We start from the raw sequence: 14,683 nt of genomic DNA, 5'->3' as shown, positions 1-14,683 counted from the left end.
AACCAGTGATAGGAGAGAGGCAATGCCCTCAAGTTGCATCAGGGGAGGTTTAGATTGGATATTAGGGAAACTTTCTTTACTGAAAGAGTGGTCAGGTGTTGGAACAGGCTGCCCAAGGAAGTGGTGGAGTCACCATCCTTGGAGGTGTTCAAAAAACGTGTAGATATTGCACTTGGGGACATGGTTTAACAGGCACGGTGGCGTTGGGTTGACGGTTGGACTTGACGATCTCAGAGGTCTTCCAGCCTTCATGATTCTGTGACTCTGTGGAGCACCCTGGGCTGGTGGAAGGGGTCCCTGCATGCGGCAGCGAGCTGGAACAGGATGGCCCATAAGGTCCCTTCCAACCCAGACCATTCTATGATTCTGTGATCCCAGGCTCGCTGCCGGGAATTGCCCGGCTGGCGCAGGGAGCAGCCCTGGCCATGGCTTGTCCCACGCCAGGGCTGGCCCGGGGGCTCCAGCGGCTGCTGGAAACTCCGGGAAGTGGCTCTGTTAACACAGGATGGAAGGAACAAAAACCCTACAGCCATTAATCACTTGCCTTCAGCTGAATGTGCATATTTGATGGTGGCTGTTTACAGAGCACTTCCCTTGCTCAGAGGCCTCCCAGACTGTCAGAGGATTAATTGCCCGGCCTCCCGAAAGGATGCACAACGCGCCCAGTGCCGGGAGCTGCCTCTCCAGAGAGTTCCCGGATGGGAAGCTGCCGAGTACCGCGCCGACTTTCCACCATCTGCGACCCGAGGTGCAGAGCTGGGCACGTCCCCTCCCTCGGCCCGTCGGCACCTTCCCCAGCCCCGGCCACAGCCCGGTGGGGTGGGATGGGATGGGATGGGATGCGATGGGATGCGATGGGATGGGATGGGATGGGATGGGATGGGATGGGATGGGATGGGATGGGGTGGGATGGGATGCGATGGGATGGGATGCGATGGGATGGGATGCGATGCGATGGGATGGGATGGGATGGGATGCGATGGGATGGGATGGGATTGGATGGGATGGGATGGGATGGGATGGGATGCGATGGGATGGGGCAGAACTGGGCCCGTCTCTTCCTGGGAAGCTGGGTGGGAGCGAGGAAGCGATGCCAGACCTGCCATGGACAGGCACTGAGGCTGTGCCGGGGTCTTGGGGCTGGATAACGTGGGGTAATCAACATCCTGCACGCAGTAACACCTTCTCCATCTACACCATAAAGCCAACCCTCCCAGCAACGCCTACGTTCACCCTCTTCTGATAATAAATGCTGTCTGCAGCCCTGCTGAGCAACACCTGAGCCTGAACCCCTCTCTCTCTGGCAGACAGACAGACGGCCCCAGCCAGCCGCAGATGGGTCATTTCAGCTCTCGGTGCTTGGGGCATGGAGAGGGCCGGTTTGCCCAGGACTCTGGGGAGAGCGGCGGAGCCCGGTGAGAGCCAGGGACGGGATCTCGGCCGTGCTGTGGGTGCGGGTGCCTGCGCAGGGCTGCCCGGGGAGGGGCGGTGGGGACCCTGCAGCCACGCCGGGACCCTTCGGGCCAAGGACTCTCCCGGGTTTGGGGCTGCTGGCGTGGCCTTGGGCTGCACAGCTGGGTGTTGTGCAAGAGGTGAACTTGGAAGAACATCAGAAATCTCCCTCTGGAAATACCCCTCGGGCTGGAAGGTCGCGGCAGCCCCGGGGCTGGTGCTCGCAGGGGCGGTTCCTGCAGAGCTTAAGAAGGGCTGAGGACGGGGCTAGCGGCCAGAAGGAGACGGCCCGGCCAGCAGCGTCTGCTCCCTGGAAGGAGGGAAGGAAGGAAAACCAGCCCCTGCTGCTGCCCTGCGCTGCTGCTGGCTCTGCAGGCGATGGAGCCGGCTCCTCTCCTCCTCCTCCTGCTCGGCTCGCTGTGGGGCTGCAGCGGTGAGTGCCGCGGGGGCCGAGAGCCGTCCGGAGCAGCAGCGATGCTGCCGAGGGACAGCAGCTGGGGGGAAGGGGTGTCTGGGCTCATGGCACCAAGAAACAGCTGGAAAATCTCGGTGATACTCTGCGACGGCTGCAGCGGCAATGCCTGCGACAGGGCAGACCTGGGCTGGCAGTCGCCGCCGCTGTGTCGGCTCCGTGGCACTCGTGATGCAGCAAGAGGCTGCCCCGGGACAGCGGCACTGCGGGGGAAGCCTCGGCCACCCCTAACGAGCCATCGCTAACGAGCAGTGCCTCTCCCGTGGCGATGGGGATGGAGCCTACGCCGCACCTGAGCGTGAGGGAACTGGGCTTGTTCAGCCTGGAGAAGAGAAGGCTGCGAGGGGACCTCATAAATGCTTATAAATATCTGCAGGGTGGGTGTCAGGAGGATGGGGCCAAGCTCTTTTCAGTGGTGCCCAGTGACAGGACAAGGGGCAATGGGCACAAACTGAGGCACAGGAAGTTCCGTCTGAACATGAGGAAGAACTTCTTCCCTCTGAGGGTGATGGAGCCCTGGCCCAGGCTGCCCAGGGAGGTGGTGGAGTCTCCTTCTCTGGAGATATTCCAGACCCGCCTGGACAAGGTCCTGTGCAGCCTGCTCTGGGTGACCCTGCTTCGGCAGGAGGGTTGGACTAGATGACCCACAGAGGTCCCTTCCAACCCCTACTATTCTGTGATTCTGTGATTCTGTGACCGAACCGGTGCCCCTTTTGCCGTGCAGACGTCTGGGTTCTGGGGGCTGTGCCCTCCCCTGAGCCCGGCGGTTTCCCCTCCTCCGCGCAGGGCAGCCCACGGGCCGGCTGGCCGTGGTGCCGGCGGAGCCGGTGGTGCGGTACGGGGACTCTGCGCAGCTGAACTGCTCCCTGGCCTGCGCCGGGGGCACGGTGCAGTGGAAGGGGCTGGACACCAACCTGGGGAGCATCACCTCCTTCCCCACCCACAGCATCCTGCACATCAGCAGCGCCGTGGTCTCCACGGCGGGCACCAAGATCTGCCAGGGCACCTGCCACGGGCAGTACCACCAGCACACCGTCGACCTGAAGGTCTATGGTGAGCGTCCCCCAGCCCGTCCCACGCCACCTCCCCGGCAAAGTCCCGCATCCCGCGAGGCAGCCCGCGCCCTCCTGGGCAGCAGTGCTGGGAATCACCGCCTGACGCTGCCGTTTGTCTCCCAGCCCTCCCGGACACGCTGCAGCTGGAGGCAGAGCCCCGTGCCCTGGAGCCGGGGCAGCCTGCCAGCCTGCGCTGCTCGGCCCAGCACGTCTACCCGCTCACCGGGCTGGTGCTCACCTGGTACCGGGGGCACCGCGCGCTGGAGCAGGCAGACTTCGACGCCACGGAGACCGACGAGGAGCTCTTCGACATCGTGTCCACGCTGCCCGTGGCTGGGAAGGAGGTGAGAGAAGGTGTGGAGTTCAGGTGCGAGGTGACGCTGAGCGTCGGGCAGCAGACCTTCACCCGGGCGGCATCCGTGGCGGCGAGCACTGGGGGTGAGTGCTGGGGGGAGCGGGGGACCCCGCTTCTCGCGCTGTCCCATCCGCTGGGGCCAACCCCCACTGCCCTGTGCTGCTTCAGAGAGCTTTGCTGGAGCAGGAGCAGCCCCCATCTCTGCACCGCTCTGCACGTCTCCCACCCCCACCCGTGTCCCCGTCCCTGCTGCTGTGCCGGTTTGCACCCAGTCACTGCCCGTCCCTGCCCAGGGCCGGCTGTGTCCCTGGGTGGGGGAGGACGGGGCTGTGGGGCTGTCACCCAATGGGGACAACGTGTGCCAGAGAGGCCCCGTCTCAGCTCCGAGCTGCAGCGAGGCCGTCCGTGACCTGCTGTGTTCACAGCTGCAACGGAGCAGCCGGTGGCCGTGGCCACCTCCACGGGGAGCCCCGGGACGGCGGCAGCTGTGACAGCGAGCCCCAGCACAGCTGGAACCGTGACCAGCACAGCGCTGCCTGCAGAGCCGCGTGTCCCCGCACACGGTCCCACCACAGCCCTGACCACCCCACCGCAGGAGCCTGATGCTGAGACCGTCCTGGAGCCGGCTGCTGCCACCGAGCCCCCCGCCGCAGAGCGCCCGGCTCCCCGGGACGCCGTCAAGGGCAGCCCCACGGCACGCCCGGCCACCACCACGCTCCCCGGCTCCGGCACCGCCAGCCGGGGCTCTGCCCCGGCAGAGAACGGGACGGGGCCGTCCGCGGGGCCAGAGCCCACCTGCAGCCTGCGGATCCGGTCGCTGCCTCCCAACGGGACGCGGGGCAGGGCCCTGCGCATCGAGTGCCGTGCACGGTGCCCCGGGAATGCCACCGTGCGCTGGCTGCGGACCCCCGTGTCCCTCTCGCAGTACCGGGAGGAGGCGGCGGGCAGCAGCTCCACGCTGCAGCTGGACCGAGCCGAGCCCCGGCACCAGGGCCACTACCAGTGCGTCCTGCTCGGCCGCCGCTCCCAGGCGGTCAGTCTGCAGCTGACCGTCTCCGACGGTGAGTGGTGGTCCGCGGCCCCCTCCCCTGCCCCCGCCGTGGCTTGGGCTCGGCCGCAGCGACCGCCCGGTGCTGTGCGCGGAGCGGGGGTCGCGCTCGCCCCTCGGCCGCAGCTCCAGCTCCTGCCGGTGCCTTCGCAGGTGCATCCGGCGCAGGCCCCGCCGTCGCCGCGGGGACGACGGCCTCGCTGCTGGGACTGCTCGTGGCCGGCGCCGTGTCCCGGCGGCTCTGGAGACGCTTCAGGTCCCGGTACGAGCTGCCCTAGGAGCGGGCGCTGCCGCGGCTGCCCCCCGCCCCGGGACCCCCGCTGCCGTCCTCGCCAGGCCCCGGGCACGGCCGGAACCGGGGGCCCAGTGCCGCGGGGGGCTGCGGCGGGACGGGGCAGAGCCGCCCCTGCTCCGGGACCGGCGCCCGCGGCCCAGAGACCCCGGGGTTGCCGCGGCGCCGGGGCTGGGCGGGGGGGCCGGGAGGTACCGGGCGGGGGCGCTGCTGGGAGCCCCGCGGGGGGGCCCGGGGCTCCGCGGGGGTGCGGCAGGGACGGGGCCGGGCCGGGGGGCTCCGGGCCGGGTCAGCAGGGCCGGCGCTGGGCGCCGGGGGGGTCCGGGCGGGCGGGGGGCGGCGGGACGGCCGATCGTCTGTCACGACAGGGGCGCCGGAAGCAGCCCGGGGGCAGCACGGGGCGGGCCGCTCCAATAAAGGGGAGTTTCGCGTCGACCCCTGAGCACGTGTCCTCTCGGCCGCGGCGGCCCCGCCCCGGTACCGGCGCTGCCGGAGGCCCTGGTCACCGGTCACCGGGTCCCGGGCAGCGTTCGCAGCCACCGCCGCGCGCCCGTTGCTAAGGGCGGGACCCGCCCGGAGTGGCCATGGCGGCCGGGCCGCACCGCCGCGCTGCAGCGGCCAGGGCGGCTCCTGTGCCCGCACGCAAGATGGTGACGCGCGGCCTCGCCCAATGGCGTGAGAGCTCGCCCGCTTTCTCGCCCACCCATTGGCTGCCAGTGTGAAAGATGGCGCCGCGGGAACTTCCCGCCCCGGCGAAAAGGCGCTCCGATATGGGCGGAACCGCCCTTCGCCGCCCGCAGCCAAGATGGCGGCGTACGAGAAGCGGCGGGCGGCCGCCGCCCCGGCCCCGGCCCCGGCGGCGGGCAGCGGGCTGGCGGAGGCGGCTCGCGCGGCGGCCGGCGGGTTGGGGAGCGAGGCGGAATTCCTGCTGCGGGCCGGCGTCACGGCCATGGTGCGGGAGGCGCTGCTGAAGGTGCTGGAGGCGCGGCCCGAGGAGCCCATCTCCTTCCTGGCCGACTACTTCGAGCGGCTGGTGCTGGGCGGCCCCGGCGCGGCGGGCGAGGCTTCCGCGGAGCTCCCGGGGCCGCCGCAGCGCCTGGCCCGGGCGCTGTGGTACGTGCGCCTGGCTCACCACTCCCACAGGTGCGGGCGGCGGCGGGCGCGGCGGACTACGGCTCCCGGCGTGCCCCGCGGCCGCGGCTTCCCCCCGCGCTCGGGCGGGCGCGCAGGGCACGCTGGGAGCTGTAGTTCGGGGCGGGCGGGGGGGGTGAGGCCACCTGCCAGTGTCTGTGTCTGTGCCGTGTCGCGACAGGACGGCCTTCGACAGCAACGCCGGCGCGGCCTACGAGGTGCTGGGCGCCGGCGGCCGGCGGCGGAAGGCGGGCGTGGACGGGCGGCTGTACAGCGAGCTGCTGCGGTGCATCTGCCAGCACGGTGCGGCGCCCGCGGAGGCGGCGGCGGCGCTGCTGGGGCGCGTCCGCTGCCGCGACCACGAGGCCGTGCCCTTCGACGTCTTCCGCTACGGCGTCCTCACCTGCTTCGTGCTGCTGGAGTTCGCCGCCAAGGCTGACGCGCTCTTCGGCGTCCTGGACAGCGGCTCCGGTGCCGCCGACGGCAGGGTCTGCCAGGCCGTGCTGCGGGCGCTGGAGGACGCGCTGAGCGCCGGCCACTTCTCGCTCCCCAGCCACTACCTGGAGGCGGGCTCCAAGCTGGGGCCGGACGGCCTGGCCCTGGCCATGGACCAGGCGCTGCAGGAGAGGAAGCTCAGCTGCTCCATGAGCCGGGAGGAGTTCCTGAGGAAAGCCACCGCCTTGTTCGTCGCGAAAGTGAAGCCCGTTGAGTAGCATCTGGGTGGGAGCAACACCGACTGCGTCTGCCTCAACCTCCAAAGTGCTCCGTGCGGAGCCGTTCACGCCGAGGGGGCTGCGGACCCCGGCGCTAAGCTGGACGGCGAGCACCGGGGCAGGCGCTGCCTGGAGACCCCGGGTCTGCCCAGCGAGAGATTCCCGACTCCCCCCGCCTTGCGCGACGAGGGCCCAGCCACCTCCAGCTCCGGATGTGTGCCCGGCCGCTGGGCCTCTCCCGGCCGCAGCTCCTCCGATCCGGCCGGCCTTAGTAGATCTTTTTCAGATGTTAACTGGGGACTTGCAAGGAGGCCTGTGAAGTGTGGGCAGCGTTAGTCATTACAAACGAGCCAGAACAAAGTAAATGTGGGGCTGGACCTCCGGATGTCCTGCAGTCTCATCCCAGCCCCGGCCATGTCGTGCCATGCAGCTTCAGCAGGGAGCTTGGTTTCTGCTTTTGGGTTTGTTTCACGCCAGCCTGTCAGGGGGGGAGCGATGCTCATCTGCCTGCGGCTGGTAAATACGGGGCTGATACGGAGTATGAGATAAAGTGTTATTTTATTAAACAAAATGTTTCAAATGCACAGCAGATGAGAAGCGGCCGGCTGGGAAGCAAACCTCCCTGGGAAGGGCTGCGAGCCCGGGGGATCCTGCCCCTGCTGGCCGCCGAGCTGCGAGGCAATGAGCTCTGCCTGTTGCCTGCTCGCCCGGTGTTTGCCCGCCGCCCCCGGCCGCTGCGCTCCGGAATGGCAGGATCAAAGCTCGTTCCTGAGTGATGACTTCTCAAGCGAAGCCGCAGAGCACTGCGGGTTCCGTAATGATCTGGGACGTGGAGCACGAGGTCAAGATGAGACAAACCCCCTCCCCTGAGGCCACCGTTTGCTTTTGAGCAGAGAGATGTGTTGAGCCATGTGTTATTTATTTGAACTTGTCTGTGTTAATTATTTATACTGTGCAATTATGGGTTTACTGTAAGACATTAAAGCTTTTTATTATTTTTTAGTGGCCGATTTCTTTACTGCCTGGCGGCGCCAAGCGCACCACAGCAGCGCTGCGACCCGCGAGGTGCGTGCTCTCCTCGGGGGCTGATGGCGGCAGCCTGCAGCAGCCTGCCCGGCTGAAGGCACCGAGCGCAGCTGCCAAGCACGGGGGAAGCCGGGAGGCCGCCCGCCGCGCCCTGGGCCGTTCGCGTGGCCGAGCGGGCGTTCCGCTCCCCGCGGCGGGAGGGCACGGCCCGGAGCCGGCGCGGGGGAGGCTGCAGGAGGGGGAGCGGGTGACGCTGGGGAGAGCTGCTCCGCGGGGCCGGGACGCGCCGGTGCGGTCGCCGTGCTACGGGCGGCGGCGTGGCTGTGGGGCGAGGCGCGAGCCGCGGTGCCGGCCAGCGGGGGCGGCGAGGCCTGCGCTAGGGCCCGAGGCGGGGGCGGCGAGGCCTGCGCTAGGGCCCGAGGCGGACGCGGCCCAGCTGCAGCCGCCGCCATCGCGGCCCGGGATCATGCGCGCCCGCTGCGCCGTAGAGGTTGCCGGGAAGGAGCCCGCCCCCGCTGGCCGGCGGTGTGCTGTGATAGGCGGACAGCCCCGGGGGAGGAGCCCCCTGCCTGACCCGCCCCCCGGACCGGAAGCGCTCTCTGATAGGCGAGCGGCGACCGTAGGGGGGGAGCCTGCGCCGGCCCCGCCCCGCGCGGGAGGACTACAGCTCCCGCCGTGCCCCGCGCGGTTGCGCTCGGAGCGGCCGCGGAGCAGCAGGAGCCGCTGTCCCCCCCTCCCCGCAGCGGCCGTCGCGCCTACGCTAGCCCCCGGCTTCGCTCCGGCCTACCCGGCCCCTCGGCATGGCGCGGCCCCCCGTGCCCGGCTCTCAGAAGGCGCTGCTGCTGGAGCTCAAAGGGCTGCAGGAGGAGCCCGTGGAAGGGTTCCGGGTCAACCTGGTGGACGAGGGGGACCTCTACAACTGGGAGGTGGCCATCTTCGGCCCCCCGAACACCTACTATGAGGGCGGGTACTTCAAGGTGAGGGGCTGGGGGCGGCGGGGGGGCGTGCGGTATCGGGAGGACCGAGGTGTCGAGGAGGCGAAGCCTTGGGAAGGGGGAGAGACCGCAGGAGAGCGGGGAGGCGCTGGGGGGGGGCCGGGCTGGGGTGGGTGTGGGGAGCACAGCGGGGTTGGGCCTGGCTCGAGGGGGTGCTGAGGGCCGGGAGCCCCGGGCTGTAGCTGGGCACCTGGGGGGCTCTGGGGCTTCGCAGCTGGGGTGCGTGGAGGGGCCCGGTGCGGGCGGCTGCTGCCAGGCTGGGTGAGGGTTCCCCTTGCTGGGAGGGGGTTTGGCCCCCGGGGCTCTGCCTCTGAGGGCCGTTCCTCCTTCCTCCAGCTCCCCGTCTGTGGGCGCAGGAGGGCGAGCGCGGGGTCGCTTGTGTTCCCTCTCCGGGAGGGGTTGGGGACGTCGCCACCAGCCCGGGGCTGATGAAGGACTCTGCCGGACGGCACGGCCGAGCGAGCCGCAGCTCCGGCTGGGCAGGGAGCGGGGCCGTGGGTCGGGCAGGGCGGAGGCGTGCGAGGCCTGGCGGCCGTCCCTGTCGGGGGATGTGCATGGGCCCTTCCCAGGTGTTGTGCAACCTGCGCGGCTGTTTTCTTCCTCTCGCTCATCCTCCCTGCTCCACTGCCAGCTCTCCTGCCTCCGTCCTGTGCAGATGCACCCGGGTGAGTCAGCCCGGCGCCAGCGGTGCCCTGGATCCTGGGTGGTTTGTTTGTCCCCTGGAGCAGTGGCTGGCAAGTCTGATGCTTCAGAGTCACAGGTCTTAGCTCTGCGCTGAAATGGAGTCTTTCTTCCATAGCCCCTCTGACCCTGAGCACTCTGAGCTCCCACCCTCTCAGCAGCTCCTGTCTTGTGCCTGAGAGCTTCCAGGCTTGGCACTGCTGGGTGGCAGCAGATGAGATGCTCTGTGTGAGAGGGAAGGGGGCCAAGTCCTCTTCCAGCTCATGGCAGCGTCGCCCTGTCCGCGTGCGGCGAAGCGGGGCTGCTTTCCGAGCCCCCTTCGGGAGCGCTGTGCCTCTGGCTGGTTTTGTTCCGAGCCCCTGGGACACAACAAAGGGGATTATTCTGCGGAGTTCAGCTGCTTGGCCGGAGCCCAGCTCGGGGCCGCGTGGTGCTGTGCGAGCGGCCTGGGGCTGCCTGAGGCCCCACGCAGAAGCAGAACGGCTCCAGCCCCGGCTGCCGCCTCGCCTCGCCCGGCCTGCTGTGCCCCCGTGGCCCGCGCCGCAGGGCAGGGCGCTCGGACAGGGGCCAGCGTGGAGCGGGGTGGTGCCGGGGCAGGGACAGACCCGCTGGGGCCGGGGGCTGCTGGGCTTGCCGTCGGATCAGCTTGTGCAGGGGACAGGTCCCGGCTTGGGGGGACGGGGAGCCGGGGGCGTTGGGGCCAGGGCTGGTCGGGACGGCAGGGAGGAGGAGAAGAGCCTCTCTGCACCCGTCGCTTACCGGCCGTGAGCTGAGGACTGGGTTTGGCAGCATCGCCCGCTTCGAGGCACCCGCAGCCTGCCTGGCCGTTACCCTCCCGAACGGGGCCTGCGCCGGGCTCGTTCTGCGGGTGAGGACTGATCCCGGGTGCCTGCCCCTGCTGCTGGGCAGAGCCGGCAGCTCGCTCTGCCGCTTCTCGGATCCAGCGTCTGAGTTCTCCTGTACACCAACTGAGGGAGCAAGAGATGCTCAGGGAGTTACTGCGTGTTTTAAGTCTTTGCCCTCGTTTTCTTTGTGTCTGGCTGTTGGCTTTTTTGGGAGCAGCGGCTGAAGCTCGGTCTGGACGTTTGCTTCCGGAGCCTGGAGACACCTAAAAGCTGAAACAGTCGCTGCCGGCAGTGCAGCAGCGGGGGAGAGGCTGTCCCCGTCCCCTGCGACGCCGGGCAGCCGCTCTCAGGGAGGAGGAGGCTGTTGCTGCTCGTCTCCGGGCCACCCCAGGCCTCGCCTGCGCGCTCGGGGGGCCGACCGCGGGCCGGTTGTTTTGCCCTGCCGTGACGCCCCGGTGTGTGTGGCCGTGGCCTGCAGGAGAAGCCGGCGGCAGGACGGTCGTCCCTGCTGGCGCTGGGGTCAGGGGCTGCGGCGCGGTCTCCACTGTTATTTTTAGCAGCTGAGCTACGTGCTGCGGCCAGCTGTGACTCGGTCTCTCCGCTCGGTGGTGACGGGCTATTTTTAGAGATTCGGGGTGTTAATCGGAGCCCCGAGCGCCTGGCGCTCCGCTCCCCGTGAGCTCTGGAGGGCGAGCAGCCTGCCAGCGGCGCGGCATCGCCGTGCCCTGCCGCAGGCCGGGGGGTCCCAGCCCGGCTCCAGGCGCCGCTCGGTTGGTTCAGGCGTGTGGCCTGAGCCGGGGCCCAGCCTCGTCCACCGCCGTTTGCCGTGCGGGAGCAGCCTCCCCGTGGAGCCATCGCCCGGCATCGTGGGTGCCGGCGTGCGAGGGGGCCGTGGGCGCACGCAGCGCATGTCGGGCTGGCGCTGTGAGCTCCAGCTGCGCTCTGCCCGGGGCCCGCTGCCTCGTGTCGGGGAGCACGGGGTTAGCAGGGGTGGGCACGATTTTGGGGCAGGATGGTGCTGAAGGAGCAGCTGGTGCTGCCGCAGCCCACGGGCCGTGCTGCTCGCCTGCCTCGGCTCGCCGCTGCGTGCGGAGGCTCCGTCTGCGGGGACACAGCTGGGCTTGGCAGAGGCTCCTTTTGCCTGGTGGTGCCGAGGGATCGGTGCCTGCCTTCCCCCAGCCTGATGCTCACTTCTCCTTCTTGCAGGCTCGTCTCCGGTTTCCCGTCGACTACCCCTATTCTCCTCCTGCCTTCAGGTTCTTAACCAAAATGTGGCACCCCAACATCTACGAGGTAGGTCGCCTGGGCAGGCGGGGGTCACGCGTCCGTCTGTTGCTGTGCTACGGGGTGAAAATGCCGGCCTTTGTCTGGCGTTGGAGCACGGCGCCGGAGGCTCGGTGCCTGGCACTGGAAACGCCGCTAACGAGCTGACGACAGCCGCTCTCCAGTGCTGGAGCTGGGTCCAGGTCAGCCGGGCTTTCCAGGCTTGAGGGCTGGTGGGGGACACCGTGCCAATGCCGGGGTGGGTGCGGGGCAGCGACGTGCGTGGCCCCGGGGCTGCGTGCTTTGGGGATGGCTGCGCCGGCAGCGCAGCGCGTGGCCAGGCAGCCTCGTCCGTGCCGTGCCAGCAATCACAGAATCACAGAATAGTAGGGGTTGGAAGGGACCTCTGTGGGTCGTCTAGTCCAACCCCCCTGCCGAAGCAGGGTCACCTACAGTAGGCTGCACAGGGTGCGTGTTCGAGGCCTGAGGCTGTGGCAGCGTAGCCAGGATCACCACTGCTGCCGTCCCTTCCTAGGGACCAGAAGGACGGGCTGGGGTTGCCTCCCCTGGCCTAAGCCGCAGTAAAGAGCGGGCAGGCTGCCGGAGCAGAGGACCGAGCTGCTGCCGGAGCGCGCTTGGGACAGCAGCTCCCGAGGATCCCGTTTCACTTGTGCTTTCAGACTGGCGACGTCTGCATCTCCATCCTCCACCCGCCGGTGGACGACCCGCAGAGCGGGGAGCTGCCGTCTGAGCGGTGGAACCCCACGCAGAACGTGCGGTGAGGGGCTGCGGGGACGGGGACGCGGGGGGCCGGGAGCCTGCGGGAGATGCCGGGGCTGCTGGAAGGCAGCAGCTGGCCCTCGGGCTGTGGGCTCTGCTGAAGAACATCAGGAGCTGTGAGCTCGACAGCCTCTGCGCTGCCGTCTCCTGCGCCTTGCTGAGGAGTGGCCTCGCGGGGGGCCAGCACCTGGCCCCCTCCTGACCCTCGGGACGCCACGGTGCTGGGACACGGAGGCTGCTGGCATGGCTGGGCGCGGGCAGTGCTGGCCGCCTCGGCTCTTACCCGCTCCTGTTTGTTGCTTGGCAGGACCATTCTCCTGAGCGTGATCTCGCTGCTGAATGAACCCAACACGTTTTCTCCCGCCAACGTGGATGCCTCCGTGATGTACCGCAAGTGGAAGGAGAGCAAAGGGAAGGACCGGGAGTACACGGACATCATCAGGTGCGTGCTGAGCTGGGCCCAGGCCCTGCGCTGTGTCCTGCAAGGTCTCAGCTCTGCAAGTCTCAGCAGATGGCAGGATCCCGAGGGCGTATCCTGCCCCACTGAGTCCCGTCTGCGGGCTGGTAGGAGGGGAGGGTTCTGGCTCTGAGCGTGGCTTTTGGGAGAAGTTATCTGCCCAGCTTAGCTCTCGGCCTGAGCCCTGGCCCTGCTCAGCTCTGGCGCCAAGGATCTGGGTTCGTAGCAGACACGGTGCCAGCACGGCCTTGCTGTCAGGGCTGTCTCATGAGCCCGGTGCGTGAAGCTCCCGAGCTGCTGGCTGACCAGCCCCAGCATGGCAAGCGGTTCCTCGGAGCAGGGGGCACGTTACAGTGCAGCCACGTTTGCTCTGTGCTGCTCTCCCTCACCGTCCTCTCGCCCATCTTGTGCGGGCGAACAACCCGGAGCTGGGGTGTGAGAGGAAAGGACTGCGTGGCTGGGTGTCCCCCCGGGGACGAGCCGGGCAGAGCTCTGTCCTCATGCCCCGCTTCCCGCCCTCCAGGAAGCAAGTCCTGGGCACGAAGGTGGACGCTGAGCGGGACGGCGTGAAGGTCCCCACCACGCTGGCAGAGTACTGCGTGAAGACCAAGACTCCAGCCCCAGATGAGGGCTCTGACCTGCTCTATGATGACTATTACGAGGATGATGAGATGGAGGAGGAAGCAGACAGCTGTTACGGTGATGAAGATGACTCTGGCAATGAGGAATCTTGATGGCCCTCTGGCATTGCAAAACTTGCTATAAACTACTGAATTTTACCTCAACTAGGACAAACTCATTTGCATTTAGGATCTGTCAGCCCTGAAATTAACTCTACCTAGCAGGGAGACTGTTCTGCTGTTGCAAAGGAAAACCCACCACTATCTTTGTAGAAAAAGCAAAAAAACCCAAAAACAAACCCTATTTTATAAACTTCCTGGATGGTGGGTAGGTGGGGAGGGGGAAAGCTGCCTTGGAGCATTCACGAATCCGCAGGAACTGGTGAGCTGGTGGCTCTGGCTGGGCGAGGAGTGACAGCAAAACCCGGTGGTGGCTGCCCCGGTGCGTGGGGCTGCGGGGGGTCGCTCTGGGGGGAGGCACGGGAGCGTTGTGCAGCTTTCTGCAGCCCTGAGGTGTCCGAGCAGGGAGCGCTCAGGGCCAGCGCTGCTGTCCTCTGCCCCCATGGGACCCCCCTGCTGCCCCTTCCCGCGGGGCCAGGGCCGTGCTCGGGGGGCGAAGGGCCAGGGCGTCGGGGTGGTTTGTTTGGAGTTTTTAACTAGCTGGGTGGGGTGGCCCTACTGCTGAGACTTTCTGCTTCTGGTTTGGTTTTTTTTTTTTGGAAACTATTTAATAAAGTATTTTGAGGGAGCGGCTGCGGGGGTGAGGCTCTGCTGTGGGGGTTTCTGTGTCGGGGGTGGGCAGGGGTGGTGGGCTGGCTGCTCTCCGGGACAGCCTTTGGGCCACAGCAACCCGTGTCCCCCCCTCCCCAAACTCACAGAGCGGGCAGGAGCGCCGGGGCAGAACCGCCTTGGGCCCGGGGAACATCTCTGCCCTTCCTGGGCAGGGGAGGGTGCGGCGCTGGCTGCCTCTGCCCCGCGGCCGTGCCCGGCCTCGCTGCCCGCCTGGGCGGGAGCGCCGGCACCTCGGCAGCCGCAGACCTGCCCGGGCAGCGCGGAGCGGTGCCGGTGGGTGCCTGCGGCCTCACCGCCGCTCTGATCCGGGCCCAGCTGCGTCTGCCCCGAGCACGCAGGCCCGGACCGGCCGGGACGTGCGAGCTGGCTCCCGCCGTGCAGCCGAGGGGCATGCTGCCCGGCTGCGCTGGGACGCAGGGCCGTGCCCCCACTCCCACCCCGGGCGAAGCTCGCTCAGGGGCGATGAGCAGAACGTGCCCCTGCCCGGGGTCGCGTGGCCGACCGGGGTCGGGGTTTGGGTGGCGACGGCACGCGGCCGGCGCACGTGCTGTGCTGCCCGAGGAAGTAAGGCCAGAAGGTGAACGGGATTATTGTCACTGTACTGCGGCCTGGCAAGCGGCGCCCAAGGTCACCCGGCTGGCGCCGAGCAGCAGCGGCCGCCCCAGCTGCTGGTCCAAAGTCAGCCTCCCCCCCCCCTTTTCCTGGG

General features: G+C 68.4%; 3 protein-coding genes across 3 annotated transcripts; all 3 read left to right on the top strand.

Moving 5' to 3' along the window:
• The first annotated feature begins 1,830 nt into the window (after positions 1–1,830).
• MADCAM1 (mucosal vascular addressin cell adhesion molecule 1) lies at positions 1,831–4,660 on the top strand. Its single transcript, XM_075444479.1, has 5 exons — positions 1,831–1,885; positions 2,711–2,977; positions 3,103–3,417; positions 3,760–4,395; positions 4,536–4,660. Exons 1-5 carry the CDS (start codon positions 1,831–1,833, stop codon positions 4,658–4,660), a joined length of 1,398 nt encoding a protein of 465 aa, XP_075300594.1.
• An 819-nt stretch (positions 4,661–5,479) lies between these two features.
• Positions 5,480–7,520, top strand: TPGS1 (tubulin polyglutamylase complex subunit 1). Its single transcript, XM_075444161.1, has 2 exons — positions 5,480–5,817; positions 5,987–7,520. The coding sequence occupies exons 1-2, from the start codon at positions 5,480–5,482 to the stop codon at positions 6,516–6,518; spliced, it is 870 nt and encodes a 289-aa protein (XP_075300276.1). The 3' UTR covers positions 6,519–7,520.
• A 696-nt stretch (positions 7,521–8,216) lies between these two features.
• CDC34 (cell division cycle 34, ubiquitin conjugating enzyme) lies at positions 8,217–13,938 on the top strand. Its single transcript, XM_075444406.1, has 5 exons — positions 8,217–8,521; positions 11,272–11,358; positions 12,009–12,106; positions 12,416–12,550; positions 13,089–13,938. Exons 1-5 carry the CDS (start codon positions 8,345–8,347, stop codon positions 13,297–13,299), a joined length of 708 nt encoding a protein of 235 aa, XP_075300521.1. The 5' UTR covers positions 8,217–8,344; the 3' UTR covers positions 13,300–13,938.
• The last annotated feature ends 745 nt before the right edge of the window (positions 13,939–14,683 follow it).

This window comes from Opisthocomus hoazin, chromosome 27 (genome assembly GCF_030867145.1).
Source record: "Opisthocomus hoazin isolate bOpiHoa1 chromosome 27, bOpiHoa1.hap1, whole genome shotgun sequence".
NCBI lineage: Eukaryota > Metazoa > Chordata > Aves > Opisthocomiformes > Opisthocomidae > Opisthocomus > Opisthocomus hoazin.
Note: the sequence above shows the minus strand (reverse complement) of the source record. Positions and strands in the feature narration are given on the sequence as shown.

What these genes read in the sequence shown, in the direction of transcription:
- MADCAM1 (XM_075444479.1), top strand. Translation starts at nt 1,831, where the DNA reads ATGGAGCCGGCTCCTCTCCTCCTCCTCCTGCTCGGCTCGCTGTGGGGC. An exon ending in CTCGCTGTGGGGCTGCAGCG is followed by an intron (nt 1,886 to 2,710) that starts GTGAGTGCCGCG and finishes TCCTCCGCGCAG; the next exon opens with GGCAGCCCACGGGCCGGCTG. An exon ending in CGTGGCGGCGAGCACTGGGG is followed by an intron (nt 3,418 to 3,759) that starts GTGAGTGCTGGG and finishes CTGTGTTCACAG; the next exon opens with CTGCAACGGAGCAGCCGGTG.
- TPGS1 (XM_075444161.1), top strand. Translation starts at nt 5,480, where the DNA reads ATGGCGGCGTACGAGAAGCGGCGGGCGGCCGCCGCCCCGGCCCCGGCC. An exon ending in CTGGCTCACCACTCCCACAG is followed by an intron (nt 5,818 to 5,986) that starts GTGCGGGCGGCG and finishes GTGTCGCGACAG; the next exon opens with GACGGCCTTCGACAGCAACG.
- CDC34 (XM_075444406.1), top strand. Translation starts at nt 8,345, where the DNA reads ATGGCGCGGCCCCCCGTGCCCGGCTCTCAGAAGGCGCTGCTGCTGGAG. An exon ending in GGCACCCCAACATCTACGAG is followed by an intron (nt 11,359 to 12,008) that starts GTAGGTCGCCTG and finishes TTGTGCTTTCAG; the next exon opens with ACTGGCGACGTCTGCATCTC. An exon ending in AACCCCACGCAGAACGTGCG is followed by an intron (nt 12,107 to 12,415) that starts GTGAGGGGCTGC and finishes GTTGCTTGGCAG; the next exon opens with GACCATTCTCCTGAGCGTGA.